Here is an 18,848-nt window from a genome sequence, read left to right as displayed (position 1 = left end):
GCCTGCAACCTTGGAGAAGTTGCTGCCAGTCCGTGAAGACAATGCTGAGCTAGATAAACCAATGGTCTGACTCAATATATGACAGTTTCCTATGTTCCTATGTTCCTAATACAGAAAATATTACAAAGGCATCACAAATCTCATCCTCTGTCATCCGAAAAATGTATACCCTGTAGTTCTGACCCTGGAACGTCTCATGGCATGGAAGTGGGGAGTGCTTAAAAGTATTTTATTTAAGTTTAAGGCAAGCATTACATATAAATTATTAAGCCACACAGCTTTCTTGCATCTGCTTCTGCTATGAATAGTACAGACAACTGATCTAAATATAGATTGCTAAATTTGTTCCAGTCAGCTTAATATAGCATTCTAAGAAGTAGAGGGAATTCATTATTTTTATTACTACTAGTGATGCACAATGGGGCGGGAGGAGGCAGAATTTGGTATATTAAAAACAATTGAATTCAGTCAGTAGTGAGTGGTTTCAAAACAAGGAAAATTTGAGTTTTTTAAATCTACAGTAGATGTGAGGGTTTGAAACTCAAGATGACCATGTTGCTTGTGACCCCAAACTATGGAATCCCAAAAGATGTTAACATTCAGAATGCAAAACTGCAAATTCTAAAATATCCAAATTAGCATTTTTTTTCAATTTGTGTAAAATTTCACTCTGGAAAGTTGGTGTAATCCACTAACTGTGTGGAGTGGGCAGAGTGGCCCCTTCAGGCAAAGTGCCAAATGCCATCCTGCTGGGGTGCACATCCTCACCCCCTTCTGGAATTGCACTTCACTCCACCTGGGTGGGGCATGCTTCCCCCTCTCCTTCCATTGGCACTCTTCCTGTCCACTCTCCCTTCTCCCTGCCAAGGCAAGCTTGTGCCTCCTCTCGCCTTTCTCTGTCTCCCTCCCCCACTGGGGTGTGCCTTCTCTCTCTTACTACTCCCTGCTGGATTGTGCCTTCTCTTGCCCCTTGCCAGATTGCACAGTAAATGGGCAACACCCACCATTAGCACCACTGCAGCAGCCACCAACTGCACTGTCTCCACTTTCTTCCTCCTTCTGAAAAAGGAAGTGAAGGAGGTGAGGTTTTGGGGAAGACCCCTTTTTCTTCTGGAAGATGGAGGAGTGGAAATGAGGAGCTGCAGCAGCAACAGCCAAGCTGTGCCTGCATAAAGCATGCCCTGGTGGGGCATGGTGGACAAAAAGTAGATTTGTGCACTCTGGTGCAGTAGAGCAGGGGAGATAAAAGAGAGACAGGTAGGGTGGTACTCATTGTGATGAGTGAGGAGGGCAGAGTGAAGTGGCAATGCTTGCCACCCTCTGGTGTCCACCATCTGAAGACATCGCCTCCTCTCACCTCATGGAAGGTAGCCCTTGGAGTGGGCTCCTATACCATTAAGGTGATTTCCTCCAAAACAAGGAAAGGTTTTGTTAGAGGTTGCTGATTTTTACCCACAATAGGTAAAACAGCAGAGCACTAAGGAATGAGCACACACTCCAGTTACAGAGTAGGTAGCAGAGGATGGTTTGGATATTGCAGCTGTTTAGAGAAAACACATGGAGATCCTTGTATGACTAAACACTAAACATTTATTGGTTAAATACACTTAGATAGGAAAGACCTATATCTAATCTAAAGGACTACATAGTGTATAGGTAAGGAGAGAGAGAGAGAGAGAGAGAGATGTTTCCATCTGCTCTCTAGGAGGAAAGGAAGGATTGTGACTCAGCACAGGAAGTGCTGCAGAGTCAGTTCAGGGGTCATAGAGTAGGGAAAGATAGGGAGACCCTGACTCACTGTCTCTACTCTCAATGCCCCTAGTGGTCATTAGGACAGTTGGTGCAAAAGGTCGATGCACTGGAAGTTCATCTCCAACAGGTTTTTCTTGGCACTAGGGCTCTGGAGTGCTGTTACCAGCTGAGCTGATTCTGCTCACTCCCAGAAGCCTCCCTGGTTGCAACTGCATCACCAGGCTTGGAGATTGCATTTTTGCTATGCTCAGGAGCTGCACCTCAGCGTGAGCTCCCAGTCTATGTTATACATGGGGACAAGTCACTTAGTTGGCAGTGGACTGGTCACCCCTAGATTTGGCTGCAAGCCCCACAAATTGGAAAGGAGATTAGATCCTTGTTCTGTGATGGGCTCTGGCTAAGCAGACTCCAGAACTAGCAACTGCAAGTGTCTGGCATTCAAGATCATTTCGGAATGAAATCTAAACTCCCCTCTTCCTCAAGAGAGATAACACCTGTTGTTAACTAAGCACTCAGGCCAGGAAGGCAAGGAAGATAAGACAAAGGACTCCATTAGAATAGGGACGAGTCAGTGATGTAACTTTGAAAAGGTGCCCATCGAAACTCTTGATAGAATTATTGGTAAGCCCTCTCCAGCACAGAATTTTATTTAAATGCACCTGCGCACTCCAATTGTCCTCACAATGCCATAGGCGATTCACACACATTCCTACCCAGGAAGGACTAAAACACAATGCATTTTTTTTTAAAAAAGGTTTCCTGGGTTCCCCTATTCAGCAGAGCAGGACAAAATAAATGTGCCCTCAAGGCACGTTTTGGGCTATAAGTATCCCTAACTCCATAACCCAACTAGGGCCACATAGTAATTTAGTCTGATTTTAGTTTTAATAAACTCCTTTAAAAAAAAATTCAAACCTCTCTCTCAAGCCAATTGTCTTGAGTTCATACGCTTGCACAAACTCAGGCTGATTGGAACTGTCTCCCCTTTTGAGCTAAATTCCCCACACTCGCCTGAATGAGGGGTGCAGGCCAATCACCCTCAGGGCTGTTTCATTAACAACGCCTACCCTGAGGAGGGGCATGGTGCCCTCTTGCTGCCAACCGTTCCACAGCAAATAAAGGCCCTTTTTAGTCTGGAGATGCTGTGTTATGTTTTCTGCTGTGGTCTGAATTTGTTGTTTATTTTATGCTTTTTGTGTGTATTCTGTTTTCCTCGTTGTGAGCTGACACAGTGCTTCAGTACAAAAGATAGTGTATAACCGTTTTAATAAAATTAATGAAAAAATAACCGAAAATATAAAGATTTGTGCTGGCAGGAGAAAACTGCCTCAACAGTGCAGTGGGCTGCTTCACAGGAATAGCTCACTACATGAAAAGAGCCACTGTGTGGAACAATTTCACATTCAGTACTTTCATGCAGTCTTCCATGTAGTGTAGCAGCACTTTCTTCCAGTTTAGCCCAGTCGTTTGCAGACTTCACGACAAAACAAATCTAGGCAATGATTCTGTTTTGAGCGCTGTGGCAACCAGTGGTGCAATCACTGTACTGAGGTTGAGGGGAGGGACTCCTAATAATGGATAACTATTGTAAAATGAAATAAAAATCTACATTATTTGCAATTTTTGTTTTTATAAAACCTATTACTTCCTGTGCCAAGTTTTGTGTATGCTGTCGCTTTTGTCTGTTTTTAATTGCTTTTTATATCACCTGTTACATGCTCCTTTTACCTTGTGCTGCTCTGAGACCATAACAAAGATTGATTGATTAATTGATTGATTGTATATGGGTACAAAAACAGTGATGAGGAAATATTAGTTCTTTTGCTGAATGTAATCTGGGACTACCATATATTGTGTCCAGACTTAATCTTCTGCTACCAGCTGCAGAATTTTGTCTTTGGCGACTTGCAGTTCAAAGAAATGAGTGAATAATTGGATCTGGTGCACAGCCTGCTTGCTATTTATTATGCCATAAATCTATCAGGGAAATCTGAACGGTCTATTTCTTTTCCCCTCCTGGAATTTCATAGTGCACTGCTTACTATGCAGAAACGGTAGCAGAGGAGCGAAAGAACTGGATATTTAGCTCAGAATCCCTGTTATCTTAGTGCAGTAGCCTGGTTTTCTGCCATATTTTTCTTTTGCTTTGATTAATAAAATAGTTCAGTGAAGTAAACTCTGAGAGTAGCTGGTTACAAGACTCTCATTCATTATTATTATGCATGTCTTATCTTACTGGTCACTCACTGCAGCTCCATGGAACTTTATGTAATGGAACGCCAACACTGTCTGAACGTTTTTCAAACATTTTGTGCTGGCAGCTCTTATAAACATCTGCAGGTTATCAGCACATTCCAAGAAAAGTAGCAAAATTCGCTTGCTTGAAACTCAAGAACGGGGAAAAACTTCCAGTGTGAGTATTTGACTACTAGTTGGAAGATGGTGGAAAATCTTGTGATTTCCAGCTTTTGAAAAAGGTATGTTACATTTTAAAAGAATGCTTAGCTCTTGAAATGAGGAGGCTCAAAAGAACAGATTACCAGTTTGTTCCTGAAGTTGAGTTTGCTATGTGACACTTAAGTGAAAAGCAGTCTCTGAACTATTACACAATGCTTGCTAGAACACGGGAAAACCTAGAGACCATGGAGAGTGAATTAACAGCTGATATATCAAGGCGGGGCATGCAGCTGGAGAGGCAGCTAAAGGAGTCTCTGGTGGACAGAGTGACAGTCCAAAGAAGAGACAGTCATCCCTCTGAGGATCCTCTGGGGTATCAGAAACAGATTTTACTACTGCCTATCAACTAGCAGAACCATCTGACTGCAGAGACTCTCTGACTGGTTTTGTGGTGCGTGTGATCTTCCTTGTATTCTGCAGGAAACCCAGCCACTGGTGGTAGTAGTTACTACAGCAGCAGCAGCAGGCAACTGTAAAGAGAAACGATAAAGAGAAAGAAGGTTATATCAATTGGGCAAAGAGCTCCACAGGTTCCCACCCTGCAAGGGCTGGATTGGGAACACAGCAGCAGCACCCACCAGCACACAAGAGCTGCCAAACCCAGAAGCAATGTGGCCCAGTATCCTCATCTGGCAAAATCATCCTTAGGAAGCATCCAGCACTTCTTAGGAATCCCCAGTGCACAACCCAGTTTACAGGTAAAGATTAAGCACGACTGCAGCAAAATATTACCTACAGGTGGCATTCAGGAGCACCCATCAGCAGCAACCGAGCATCATCTCCTGCTCCAGAACCAGTCAACACCTGGGACATTTACCTTCCATCACCAAAAAGGTACCATGGCTCTGCTCAAGCTTTTTCTCATGGCTTTCAGTTTTGTCTTCTGGGCCGCAGGGCTAACCATGCTTACCATTGGTATCTGGGCCAAGATATCACTGGGCACCTACCTGGTGCTGTCCACCAATGAATATCCCAACACCCCTTTCATCTTGTTAGCTACTGGCACTGCTGTCATTGTTTGGGGCTTTCTAGGCTGCTTCAGTGCTGCCACTGAGCACCGTTGCCTGCTGCGCACCTATGGGGGCTTTCAGCTGGTTGTGTTGGTGGCCGGCTTAGCAGCAGGGCTCTCTAGCTTGTTTTATCACAAGGATATTGCCGAAGGATTCCAGAATGGGCTGCGGGAGGCCATTCATTCCTATACAGAGGATGAGGAGAAAGCGGAGGCCCTGGATTCTATCCAGCGCACCTTGGACTGCTGCGGTGTGGAGAGTTACCGCGACTGGTTTTCCTCACCATGGTCTATGAGGCAACAGACACCCAATAACTCGGTCCCTGCAAGCTGTTGCCGGGCACGCAAAGGTTGCCTGCACAGCCCTCTCCCCTCAAATGCTTGGGGCATTTACCGTGATGGATGCTTCAGCAAGGTCTACAACTTTGTCAGCAACAACATGTTCTACATTGCTACGGCTGCGCTTGGGCTGGCCCTTCTGCAAGTGGTGGGCATCGTGCTGGCTTGCCTACTGGCGGTTCGCATTCTGCCACATGCTGGGCCACCCGGAGGTGCCATTCCACACTGAATATGGTGCTTATCTACCTGGGCACAGCACTGAGTTCTTCCATTTTCCAGTCACTCTCCCCAAGCTAGTCCTCCTTCCTTTCTACAAATAACAAAACACTCCATCACCACCAGCCAGGCACAGGACCAAACCCTCCAACAACTTTAGATTAGCCTCATGCATAGCACTACCACGGTACATCATTATCTTTGCAATCATTCCCATTGCACCCTCTCTCTAACAGCCACCAGATCTTTCATGAAGTAGTCCTCCTCCTCCTCCTCCCCTCTAGTGTTGATACAAGAAAACTTGTCTAATGCTTCCATCCTTCCCCTCTAAGTTGGAAAAATACCTAGCTTTCCTACTGGAAGATTTCTTCACCTCATTCATCTAATGCAGTCTCCTTAATCTAATCAGAGAACTGGCAGGAGGAGCAGTTATATAATTCTACCTGAAATTCCTTTGCCCACTTCACCGACAATGAGGGGGGGAGAATTATCTCCACTTGAAAGGGAAAGCAGAGCTGTCATCTTTTCCATTTGGGTGTGGATTCTTAAAGCCTCTTTCTTGCACCAACAGTGATGGGGGAAAGAACAAACTTTTGCTCAGGGCAGCTGGTAAGACTTTTGTTGTGACATTTCACTGTATCTACAGATGGAACCTGATTTGTGGGGAGAAGAGAGATATGGAGAATATAGAGACAGAGATTTGTCAGTAGATTAATTCCTGTATCGTGGGACAAAAGCAGGTGAATGCCTTTATTTAGTTTTCTTTGGGAGAGGGAAGGGAAATTAAGGATCCCCTAACAGAGACCTTAAAAGGGAAAGGGACTAGCTCTTTTGGTTCTCTCTGTCATTCAACATAGGAGACAAGGGTGTTTTTCACACAGGACGTCTAGCTCACATCTCCTCCGGAATGGAGGGTGTGCATACACATGTCGGCCAGATTTACCCCAAAGTACCTGTGAGCTTTCGGGGAGCATTTCACAATTTTCATTGTGTGTTAAGAGCGCAGCCCGATTTATATGCAGGGTTAAAAAAAAAATCCAATTTTTGCTTTGGTTTTTTGGGACAACTTCGAACTCACAGTAAAGTCTTGCAGTAAACTCGTGGTAAAGCCTGCTGTGTGAAAAATGCCCAGGTGAGGTGTATTTTTGTGTGATGTAAAATTGCTGTGATGCTTTATGAAGGGGCTTAACTTACAAAAATAAATGGTAATTCCAGCTTTCAGACTGTGAACCTCAAAGGCCCTATGTAAGTTCTTAGTACAATAAATATTAATTCCTGGGAAAGTCATTGAAAATACAGAAGACTGAAAGGGGCAGTATTTTCTTCCAAAATGGCTAGCAGGAAAATCTTCTATGGATGCAGCATTTTAACTTCCAGGGCAGCGATGTTTATTTAATTTTGAATGACTCAAATGCTAAGACTCAGACTCTTTTGACTCAGAAGCTAAGATCTGCTGCATGTTTGTGTCAAAATTATAATATCATTGGCTGACATCCAGACTGAATCTGGATGTCGGCCACATCAGTATTTTTTACCACATCCAAAGTTTTATATATCAGACTGATTTTACAATACTCTTCCATAGCCTTACCTGATAATTGCACAGTGCTATACCAAGTTGTGACAAATGTGGGGAGTTGGATCATGTTTTGGCTCTGTTGACTTCGATGAAAAGGAAGTGAGGGGTGGTTTGTTTGTTTGTTTTGGTTTTAGGCACATGCAAAATAAAATTATATAAATGGGCTGGCTGAGAAATGGGAAATGAGACATGGTACTTCTGCTTTGGCCAAGAGCTTCCATATAAGATGCATAAGAATCTCTACACATAAGAATTTTAATATTCCCTATCCTCCACAGTCCTTGCATTTCAGCTGTCCTTCCTCTGTGTTTTCTCACAGGAAGACTATTATATGAAATCCTCAGGCTGGAATAAATCCTGGTACTGTTACCATAATTATACACGAATATTAGATTAAATAGTGTGTGAAAGTGAATAGCCACAGCATAATTATTTTCCATATGATCAATCACAGGACTAGAGGAGGCTTTGTTGAGGGGCAGCATTTTTAGTTCTGAAAGCCCTTTATGTGTTTATATCTCTTTGTTAGATCCTTGATATATAAAATGGTCTTCTGTTTGACAAGCCAGTACTTTTGGATGGAAAAGGAAAAGTAAGAGATTAATACATTCAAGCATAAAAAGAGAGCTTTAGGAGAAGGAAGAAATACAACAATTTGCTCAAAAGCATCAAACTGCAAGAGGCAGGAACTCTAGAGACTACTGTTTCCTGTTAAAATAACAAAAGAAGGCAACGGTGTTTGGAACTGGTTAAAGGACACTGATGGAAGGTTTAAAGGATATTGCATTGCAGTTTGGGCCTTGTAGGAATGGGCCTTTGTGATCGGTATAAATATAGCCACTTCAAATTGTATTTCAGTTCTCTAGTTTAAAATGGGGTTCCCAACTCTGGAGATATTTCCCTTCAAATATATATTTTACAATATCAAACCAATTTTAAAAAAATAATATCAAGCCATTAAAATCTCCAGGATTGCTTTCAACAGTCACCTGATGATTGATACCGATTCCTGGAGACCCCACACCAATCCTGGAGGGTTGGCAATCCCAGTCTGAAAGGATCAGAATTATTCAGAGTGTTACATTGGTATCAAATTGAAATTGCGAGCCTTCATGACTAACATGAATAATTCAAGGCTGGGCAAGTCTACACTAAGAGAGACTAACTTCACTAGCTAACCATTTTTATTTCAAAACTGTAGGATGACACTCATTACATATGACCTTCCCCTAGAGTAGGTGCAACTGCTGATTACTATTCCTTTTCAGATGCAGTCTACTGTTAGAGGTTGTTGATTTTTACCCACAATAGGTAAAACAGCAGAGCACTAAGGAATGAGCACACAGTCCAGTTACAGAGTAGGTAGCAGAGGATGGTTTGGATATTGCAGCTATTTAAAGAAAACACATGGTGATCCTTGTATGACTAAACACTAAACATTTATTGGTTAAATACACTTAGATAGGAAAGACCTATCTCTAATCTAAAGGGCTACAAAGTGGATAGGTAAGGAGAGAGAGAGATGTTTCCATCTGCTCTCTAGGAGGAAAGGAAGGATTGTGACTCAGCACAGGAAGTGCTGCAGAGTCAGTTCAGGGGTCATAGAGTAGGGACAGATAGGGAGACCCTGACTCACTGTCTCTACTCTCAATGCCCCTAGTGGTCATTAGGACAGTTGGTGCAAAAGGTCGATGCACTGGAAGTTCATCTCCAACAGTCTGAGTAATATATTGGTATATATTTTTAAAAAGTGATCCTGTTATTATACTACCTTCAGTCATGACCTAAATGGCCCCACCGTTCACATCTCAGTCAGGGGCATAGCGAGGGGAGAGGGGGCTCGTATTCCCATATGGGCGGCCTCTCCACTTGCAGAGGGTCCCCCTCCATGTGGTGTGCGTGCTCCCCTGTATCCCCACTCATCTGGCTGGGCTCTGCCCGTCCTCCTTTCATCAGCTGGGCTCCCAGCGGATGAAGCCAGGTGAGTGGGGGTGTGGGCACTCTCCTTCAATTGGCTGGGACTTGAACCCGGCCGATGGGAGGAGAGTGCGCAGAATCTGGCCGGTGGTGTGTGTGTGTGTGTGTGTGTGTGTGTGTGTGCGCGCGCGCGCGCGCGCGCTGCCAGCAACCTCCTCCTGCCTCTTGCCCTCCACCCACCCTGATTACATCAGCTGGGCTCCTGGCTGATGTACTGGGAGGACACACATGTACTCCCAAAGGGCTGTATGCACACCCTCCTTCCTTCAGCCATCTGGTTGAGGGGGAGCGGCTGAAGGAGGCTGGCAGCAACTGCTGCTTGTGGCTGCTGCTGCCAGCAACAGCAGGAGCCCTGGCCAGGGGAAGAGGGGAGCTTGGTGGCTCCTCCTGGAGGCTTGGCAGCTCCTGCAAGCAGGGCAGACGGGTTCTTTGGACCCATCTGCTCGATTACAGCTCTGCTGCTGATCTCAGTATTCTTCAAAGATGGTGCTATGGTGGTTCTCCCACTTCCCTTGTGATGCAGTGCGGTGCATCCAGCATAATAACCAGGCTCTAGGAATCTCTCTGGCAGCCAACTTTCAAGGACAGCAATATCGACTGCCATCCTAAAGAACTCAAGCACATACATTTTCCATAGTTCTCTCTCAAAAGGAAAACATGTGGAGGATGTTGTGTGCAAATATGGATCCTTCCATTTCCATGGTGATTATGGGATATCTCTTTAACATGCAGCTCAGGATTACTGACACTAGCAGGGAGAGAAACTTCTGCACAGAAAAATTAACAATTCGTGGAAAGCTGGTGGAATGGAAGGAAAAAAGTGAAATAAGTTGAAAACAATATAGAAGTGAGACCTTGATGTCTCTTGAGGGAGGAGACTTTTCTTTATGTTTTGTTTTCTCCCCCCCCCCCCTTTTTTTTGTTACTTAGAGAGACTCCTTTGCTTGATTCACCAAAAGTCTTTATAAAATACTGTAGGATGAAGTTTATTAGATGTATCTTCTCCAATGAGCTAATGGTTTAGGATGCCCATCTTTGTGCTGACCTATTGGTACAACTTTCCAAATGCTGTAATATGCACAGAGCAGATCTTTTTCTTAGCATATTTTTTCTGCATTGGTTAGAGGTTCTTTGGTTAATTAGCTGCCATGGGTTTGTTTCAGAGTAACTAGCTGTTAATTGATTATTGATTTGCAGAGTCATTGTTAGTGTGATATGGCATGGGTCCATTATTATTCAAGTGAAACTCTGCTTACCACGAAGAATATTATTGTGGTTAAATTATTTATTATTTTATGTATTTTAATTTATGAGCTGCTCTTGTAAGTGGAAGCCTATAAATAAATAGATCAAATAATAATAATATTAGTATAATTGCTTGTAATAATAGTTTTACTTACTGCAAACTGAAAATGTGATATAAAGCTAGTGGGAGAACAAACAATATACGCTGATGCGGAACAAAAAGAAGATATAAAACTGATCTGCCTATTTTAATTTTTATTTATTTTTACTACTGTCATATCCTGAAGGCTGAGGAGAGGTTACAGTGTTTGTTCTTCAAACCAGAAGGTCCTTTGAACAGCCCAAGATAATATATTAACACTTTATGCTTCTGCTTATCACTCAAAAGGAAGCAGCTATATTTTGACTAGCTATTATGTTGGTGAAAAAATGCAATGCAAAAAGCTGTATAGAGATTTGTGTTTTGCTTTTGGTTAAAAAAAATTGATTCTTTTTGTAAATAATGGGTGGCATCCAGATCTTTTGGCACAGCAATGCACCATCAGCAGAAGCTCCTTCCATTCAATGTCTATATCTAAATATTGCAATACAGCAAATCCAAGAACTGTAAATTAAAAGACTGATGGCTGCAATTGAAAGAAAATGCTGCATTTGTAAACAGAAATGTCTGTGCATGGGAAAATACCATGTGCAATAACTTCTTTAGGAAATGCCTGTGGAAACCACAAAACCCATGTTACTATTTTATTAGTGAGCCTTGTACAGTCTTTCTCAGTTTTGTATAGGAGTGCACACTGATCACACGTTTTTCACTATGGCGAATGTACCTGACACTTGATTGTGTGTGATATCTATTTCAATGCCAGTGTTCCTTATTAATATGCAGTTAACATCTACACATTACAACGTACTGTATGCTAAGCTCATCTTCCTGCTATAAGCCAATAAAGCCTTGATATCCTGGATATGTCATGGTGCATTTTACTGAAACAGCATTTTTTAAAAGCTTCTGCTGAAGTTATAGACAGAGCTTTCACATAAGCCCTGTTCAGACATTACATTGTGTATACATTCAGATGTCTGTCCACATGTACATGTTTTGTGTGAAGGACTGTGCCTGTGTTCATTTTAAAAGGGAACCTCAAACGCACTGTGCAAATAGGAAGTCACTGCTGTAAGTACCCTCAGCATAAGAGATGAAGATCTGTACATTCATCCTCGATCTGTATATTCAGAATGTAAAGATCTGTACATTCATCCTTGATACATAGATTGTATGAGAGTTGAAAATAGAACTGCCAATACATGGCTTTACCTTATAAAATGAAATTTGTGCATCACCACTTCAGGAAACTGGAGTTCCCATTGCTTCTTTCCTTTCCCTACAACGCTAGCAAATGGTTTCCTGCCCTCCCATTAACAGTTCTGCAAACTGCCACAAGTCATTTCTATGTGCCATACTTCAAAAAAGAAAAAGCATATAACATTTATTTTTCAGTTCTGGACTCAAGGTAACATCCATGTGATGCATGTGATGCATCAGTATTTCTTTGCATACTGATTTTATAGACTAATGACTATGATATTTCCTTTGCTTCTCATTTATATTTCAAAATCCATCTCGATCTTTACTGCAAGAGTTTCACTTTATCATTTATACAGCACCGCTGACATACATAGCTATTTATTTTTTCAGGGGAAACTTGCCTTGCTTGCAGCTTATCTCAAATTTTTATTATGGTGTTGCTGTTTTTCCTGCATTTTTAATTATAAGATTGCAGAACAGGCAAAATGTAGCTAATCAGCATCAAACCCACCATTCATCCAGCAATTCTATTTATTTCTTCTTCCCTCCTTGGTCATTTGTATCTGACACTTATACGCCTTCGTGATTTTGCTATCTTTCCTTATGCTGAGCTGTTATAAACACCACAACCTCATTTGATCTCAAATAATGTATTCAAAGTTTAACTTGAATAAATGAACCAGTGCAGTTTCGTGGCGAGAATGTTGGACCTGGACTGGGGAAACCAGATTCAAATCCCTAGAAAGCTTAGCGGATGCACATGAGCCAGTTACTGGGTCAATTCACATGTAATGCCAGTTGTCAGACTCATGTGGACTTCAGACTTGTGTTCTCCTCCCCAGAGGTGCACCTAGGTAATTTTGGAACCTGGACCTACAGGCCTTTGGAGGGCCCCCCTCCCTCCTGCTTGAGGCCCCCTTCCACCAGTGCAGGTTAAGCATCCCTCTACACACACATACACCATGACACACATGTGTGTCCCCTCTCCCCACCGTCTCTAAAGCACCCAGCACAGGTCATAAACACTCTCGGTCACCCGGTGCAGTGCGGGACAGTGGCAACCACACCACCCAGGACAGACTAAAGAGAATCGGGGGGGCTCCCAGGGGGTGTGGAGTCTGTGGACTTCAGCCCCAAAGACCAGGGGTAACAGCGCCACTGCTCCTCCCCGTGTCACATGCATGTTGATTTCCTTCCTGGTTCATGGCAAATCATAGTGTCCAGTTCTAGTATGGAAGCAAACTACAGTTTGCCTGCTTTTAGAATTATGGTTTCCAGTGAATCAGGAAGACAGGAATTAGGTGTACGCAGGTAGAGGGGGAAGGAGGGGAAATGTGAGGTCAAGGATGATCATCCTGCTTAGGCAATATATAAACCCCTGCTAACTAGCAAAGAGGCACCTTTATAAAGTGGTGGTTCTCTTTATTTAGCAGAGGGAGAGCAACTGGCTCTATCTATCCCTAGCACAGCATCCCTCCAGTAGCTGTTGCTGGTGTCTATCTTATGTTTCTTTTTTTTAGATTGTGAGCCCTTTGGGGGACAGGGAGCCATTTTATTTATTCATTTTATATTTAAGTAAACCGCTTTGGGAACTTTTATTGAAAAGTGGTATATAAATATTCATCATATATATATCAAATGATGGAGAATATTCAAAAGTCGCACCATAAAGCCTGACTTTGGCAGGGTTGAGGAATGTTGCATTGTGCAGTGTTTCCACCTTCTCTCCTCTTTTAAAGGAACACAGGAGGAGAAAAAGCGCAGCAGCTTGGCCACTTGCTGCTGGTTGGATGGAGCACGGCTGTCTGCCATCGCCATTGTCATAGCAGCTGTACTGTCACTACCATTGTTATCATTGTTACAAGAGTTGACTGTGGCTTCTGCAGCCAGGCACAGCAGTGTTCTTCTCCATGCCTATCTCCCACTCAAGATAAGCAAAGGAGGACCCATTAAGGGCCTAAGGACTTGTCAGACCCATATAGTTTTGGTTTTTTAAAAATTGAACAGTGAATTTATAATGTTTCTCAAACATAATTAAATTATGAGACTTTTTTTTTAAAAAAGCTAGTATACAGTAAACTGCAATCGATAACCAACGCATGATTTGCAAATATACATTGCAGTAGCCTTAATACTACAGGAAGTTAAATGTACAAGTAGGTTGTCATAAACGAGTGTTTATTGTACTATTACAATACTATTACAGATTACAAGGGTTCATAATTGTCCTTAGTTCAATTTTTTAAAAATTCATTGGCCTATTGTATTTAAACTGGAGTGTCAACAAATACCATTATGGTAACATTCTATAGGTCTTGGCGAGACAATCCTGCCGAGGTCATCTCCAAAAGGAGAACCATCTGCTGGAGAACAAACTGAATGCAGTCTTAGCCCCCAGACAGCTTATTTTGGAAATTGGGAGTAGACAGATATATTTTTTAAAACATTTATATCCTGCTCTTCTTCCAAGGAGCTCAGAGCAGTGTACATGGTTATGATTATCCTCACAACAACCCTGTGAGGTAGGTTAGACTGAGAAATAAATGACTGGCTCAGAGTCACTCAGGGAGTTCTTTGGCTGAATGAGGATTTGAACTCTGATCTTTCGAGTCCTAGTCCAACACTTTAATCACTACACTATGTTGGCCTTCATGCAGTTGATCTGAAATGAAAACTAACATATAAACCTAATCGGACCAGCCATCTAACAGTCATTAGCCCAGTTCAGATGACTGGAAGTAGGGTACTTGTGATCAGGGTGGGAGCACACCTCATCCTTGACCTCCAAACATAGATCATGCTTTGTTCACAGGGTCTTTGCTTTGGCAAGTATGTACACAAGCTTTCTCCACATGATCTGGGAGCCTGCAAGCAAGACAGGCTTCATTTCCAAGGCCTAGTTCTGATGACTGAAGTGAGCAGGAATAGCATGTGGTATAGTCCTTCCTATACTATATCATTTTAGACTGCAGAAAGCCAGTTTGAATGCACTCCCCAACAGGTTTTAAAAGAAAACCTTCCTGCAGATGGAAAGTTAATGTATATATTAGATTAAACCACCCAGAGAAGTATGTATGGGGCAGAATACAAATATGTCAAGGTCACCTTAAGTGGCGCAGCAGAGAAATGCTTGACTAAGAAGCAGAAGGTTGCTGGTTCAAATCCTACTATATCAGGCAGCAATGATATAGGAAGATGCTAAAAGGCATTATCTCATACTGCACTTGTGGAGGCAATGGTAAACCCCTCCTGTATACTACCAAAGAAAACCACAGGGCTCTATCGGTGCCAGGAGTCGAAATTAGCCACCTTGAGATTTTTTTAATGAAAAGCGGGGTATAAATTTAACAACAACAACAAAAAACCACAATAAAAATAAAATCGACTTGACGACACACTTTACTTACTTTACAAATATGTCAGATAAATAAATAATATGCAGTACACCGCTCTGGGCTCCTTGGAGGAAGAGCGGGATATAAATGTAATAAATAAATAAATAAATTTCTCCAAAAAGGACAATAGTGATTTCATTGAACCAAGATTTCCAGTCTCCATCCCTTCTGAAGCTCCTGTTCCTTAAACAACTCCACAGTTTCTTCTGCTCCATCAGATGGCTGCCTGCTTCCTCATTTGCAGCTTTTGATATGGCCTCACATTTGGCATGTGAAACAGCAACTTATTGGGATAGAAGAAGCAAACAGGAACCCACTCTCAGCTGAGGCAACAATAAGTACAGCCAGACCATCTTGATCATCAAAGGACATTTAAAGCAGGATGGCTTGCTTGTACCAGCAAGACCACACAGTCCCATTTCAAGCCTTTGATCAGTGAGACCTGGTTTCTTCCAGTGCGCGGGGAGAGCTGGCACATGAGTGAGGAGGGAGCCCTGGGCGGCCGGATCGGCCGCCCACACGATTTCCGGCTCCGTGACGAAGCCGGCGGGGGCTGGGGGGGAGCGAGGGCCAATTGCCCCCCCCCCAAGCTCCAGCATGCCCTGTGCGAAATCACAGGGCATGCTGGTGAGACCCCCGGAGCTGAGAGGCAGCTTTTCGCCTCCCCTCCGGGGGTCTCCTTGTGAGTAGGCGTGGCATGAAGCCGCGCCACAGCTACTCATGATCTAGAAAACCAGGTTTGCAGAGCACTTGCTCCGCAAACCTGGTTTTAGGGCAGGGGTTCTTGAGCGGGTTACCTGCTCAAGGTAAGCTGCGCCCGGTGGTTCTTACCATCTGCAAAAATCAAGCTAGGTTCTCCTAGCCCAATTTTTGTAGATCATGAGAATAGCCCCAAAGTATTTTATCACTGAACAAGCCATGCCTTATGATGTGTGGACTGTCCTCTGAGGAGTTGTTCACCCAAACTTGTGAGTGAGATATTAGTAATGACGCGCAGGCAATCCTGCCTACTTCCTGTAATTTCTTTCATCTTCTTAGCCCCCATCCATGTGTCCAATTGAGTGGACAATAAATCAACCCAACTTGGCATATGTTTGGAGGTAGCCAGGGGTGTAGCTATAATTGAGTGGATGGGTTCAAACAACCCAAGCCCCCCAGCTCCTAAAGGCCTCCCAGATCCACCCCTCCGTATTTTCTTCATTTTCTCCCTCACTCTGAGGGGCAGCCGGAGAGAGGAGCAAACACGGGCTCCCTCTCCCCTAGCTACAGCTCTGGAAGTAGCTGCTGCTGCAATGACCATCATATCCCACATACTGACCTGTCGAGAGAGTCCTGTTGTGCAAATGATGATGATAAGCTCACCTTCACACATGAAGTGTTTGGTTTGGGTCTTTATAATAAGCTTCTGTACAGGGCTTGCAAGGTTGGCTTTCAGCCTTGTACTCATAAAACAATGTGCTTTTCTATGAGATTAACCCAGGCTGCATATCGCTTTGTACAGCAGGAGGCCAAAGGCTTTGCCTAAGTCAGGAAGTAGTTATGTGGTGCCCTGGGCTGAAATATGCTGACTGTTGTGTGAGTGGCTTTTTCAACTTAGAATAATTAAAAGCACAAAGAGAAATCAATGTTGTATGCGTGTCTATAAAATCCAGAAGCACCAGCGCAGGCATCCTTCTTGTTCCTTTTGAATTACATTGTCAGACTCAGGCCCCATTCAGACTTATAGGCACCAGCATGGCTGAACCGCTACATATATACACAGATAATGAGAATACTTCTCAGCATTTATATACATAGTGACTCACAAACTCTGCTGCAAAATGTGGATAGGTAGAGAGCTGCCTGTACTGCTGTGAAGCTCTTAAAAACATATTGGGGCTACTTCCATCATTGGGAATAATGGAAGTAGCATCACAACTGTGAATGCACAACACTTATTTACCTGAACATAAGAACAGCCCTGCTGGATCAGGCCCAAGGCCTATCTAGTCCAGCATCCTGTTTCACAAAGTGGCCCACCACCAGATGCTGCTGAAAGCCTTCAGGCAAGAGTTGAGGGCATGCCCTCTCTTCTGCTATTACTTCCCTGCAACTGGTACTCAGAAAGATCCTGCCTTTGAGGCTGGAGGTGGTCTATAGCCCTCCAACTAGTAGCCATTGATAGACCTCTCCTCCATGAAGTTATCCAAACCCCTCTTGAAGCCATCCAGGTTGTTGGCTGTCACCACATCTTGTGGCAGAGAATTCCACAAGCTGATTATGCATAGTATGAAAAAGTACTTCTGTTTGTTGGTCCTGAATTTCCTGGCAATCAATTTGTTATTGAGAGGGAGAAAATTTTCTCTCTGTCCATTTTCTCCACACCATGCATGGTTTTATATTGAAATAATAGACGATGACTCTGAATTTAAGATGACCCTTTTAAAAAATACAGTTAAATTTACATTTTATCTGTAAGATGATTCCCCAGTTACTAACATCAAAGCACTTGGGGGGGAAACTAGCCTTGGATTCAGGTAAATGCAGTAGTAGGAATGAAACAGTCCACCTCTGCAGCAGTACAGATATGTTTATTTTAGAACCGCTACCAATATGTATATGCCACTTTTCAATGAAAGTCCTTAAAGCAGATTTTAAGATTTTAAATGTTTTTTGTAAAATTTTAAAGCAGATTTTACACAGAATGAATGAATGAATGAATAAATAAATAAATAAATATGGTTCCTTACCCCCATAGGGCTCACAATCTAGAAAGAAACATAAGGTGGACACCAGCAACAACCACTGGAGAGATGCTGTGTTTTGCAGCAGTGTGGGTAGTTCTCTAACTATCCACTTTGTGCTGCAGAGTATATGAGCTACCACGTTTCTTGAGCATTCCAGCTGTTTTCATATACATTACCTCAGTAATCCTTACAATAGCCTTGTAAGATAGGTTAATATCATTGTCTCCATATTACAGACTTAAGCTGAGAGTGAGAGAGTGGCTTGCCTAAAACCATCTTAGTGAGTTCAGGGCTGAGACCACGGGCTTCTTGGCTCACAGCTCACACTCTTAGGGTCAAACTAGATGTTCCCTTTGTTGGAAGTGAAGGACTCTACGCTACCTCATGCCTCAGTGACGAGGGGGACAGATTAGTGAGTCAGAGTGCGAGAGGGGTAAAGACATTGTTCATCCCTTCTCTCTACTGCTGCCTCTGACACTATCCCTTTGATATGTAGATTACTACTCTCAGAGACTGCCTGCCTCTGTCTCCCTTCCTCCCTCCCTCCCTCGCTTCCTTCCCTTCCTTCCTTCCCTCTATCATCACATACGCTCGCCTCTCTCTCTGCACCATGTGTGTAGAGATGCATGCAGCATCTCTCTGCATCCAGCTAGCTAGCTAAATTAGAGATTCTATCACTCCACTTTCCTATCTAGAATGGAGTTCTCCAATAAAAACTCCTTATATTGATTTGAAACTATGAACTGGCTCCAAATTTCTTTTGCTCTCAGCAAACACGCATGCTGGGGCAGACTCAGCTGTGTTTTGCCTCTGCTGTAATAGAAGGGTATATCTTACCAGAGAGAAT

The 18,848-nt window shown here is 43.1% G+C and overlaps 1 protein-coding gene and 1 long non-coding RNA gene across 2 annotated transcripts in view; one reads left to right on the top strand and one right to left on the bottom strand.

Moving 5' to 3' along the window:
* Positions 1 to 212: 212 nt before the first annotated feature.
* Positions 213 to 18,848, bottom strand: part of LOC128326572 (uncharacterized) — a 31,288-nt gene continuing 12,652 nt past the window's right edge. The window contains exons 2-3 of the long non-coding RNA XR_008308117.1: positions 6,217 to 6,426; positions 213 to 4,679 (exon numbers count right to left, since the gene is read on the bottom strand). This is a non-coding gene — a long non-coding RNA (uncharacterized LOC128326572). The remainder of the gene's footprint in view (positions 4,680 to 6,216; positions 6,427 to 18,848) is intronic.
* The window catches only part of LOC128326571 (tetraspanin-7-like), a 77,086-nt gene continuing 62,898 nt past the window's right edge, over positions 4,661 to 18,848 (top strand). Inside the window, exon 1 of the mRNA XM_053253654.1 lies at positions 4,661 to 6,905. Coding sequence (XP_053109629.1) covers positions 5,049 to 5,786 — 738 coding nt within the window. The 5' untranslated portion in view covers positions 4,661 to 5,048 and the 3' untranslated portion in view covers positions 5,787 to 6,905. The remainder of the gene's footprint in view (positions 6,906 to 18,848) is intronic.

Source organism: Hemicordylus capensis, chromosome 5, assembly GCF_027244095.1.
Source record: "Hemicordylus capensis ecotype Gifberg chromosome 5, rHemCap1.1.pri, whole genome shotgun sequence".
Taxonomy (NCBI): domain Eukaryota; kingdom Metazoa; phylum Chordata; class Lepidosauria; order Squamata; family Cordylidae; genus Hemicordylus; species Hemicordylus capensis.
Note: the sequence above shows the minus strand (reverse complement) of the source record. Positions and strands in the feature narration are given on the sequence as shown.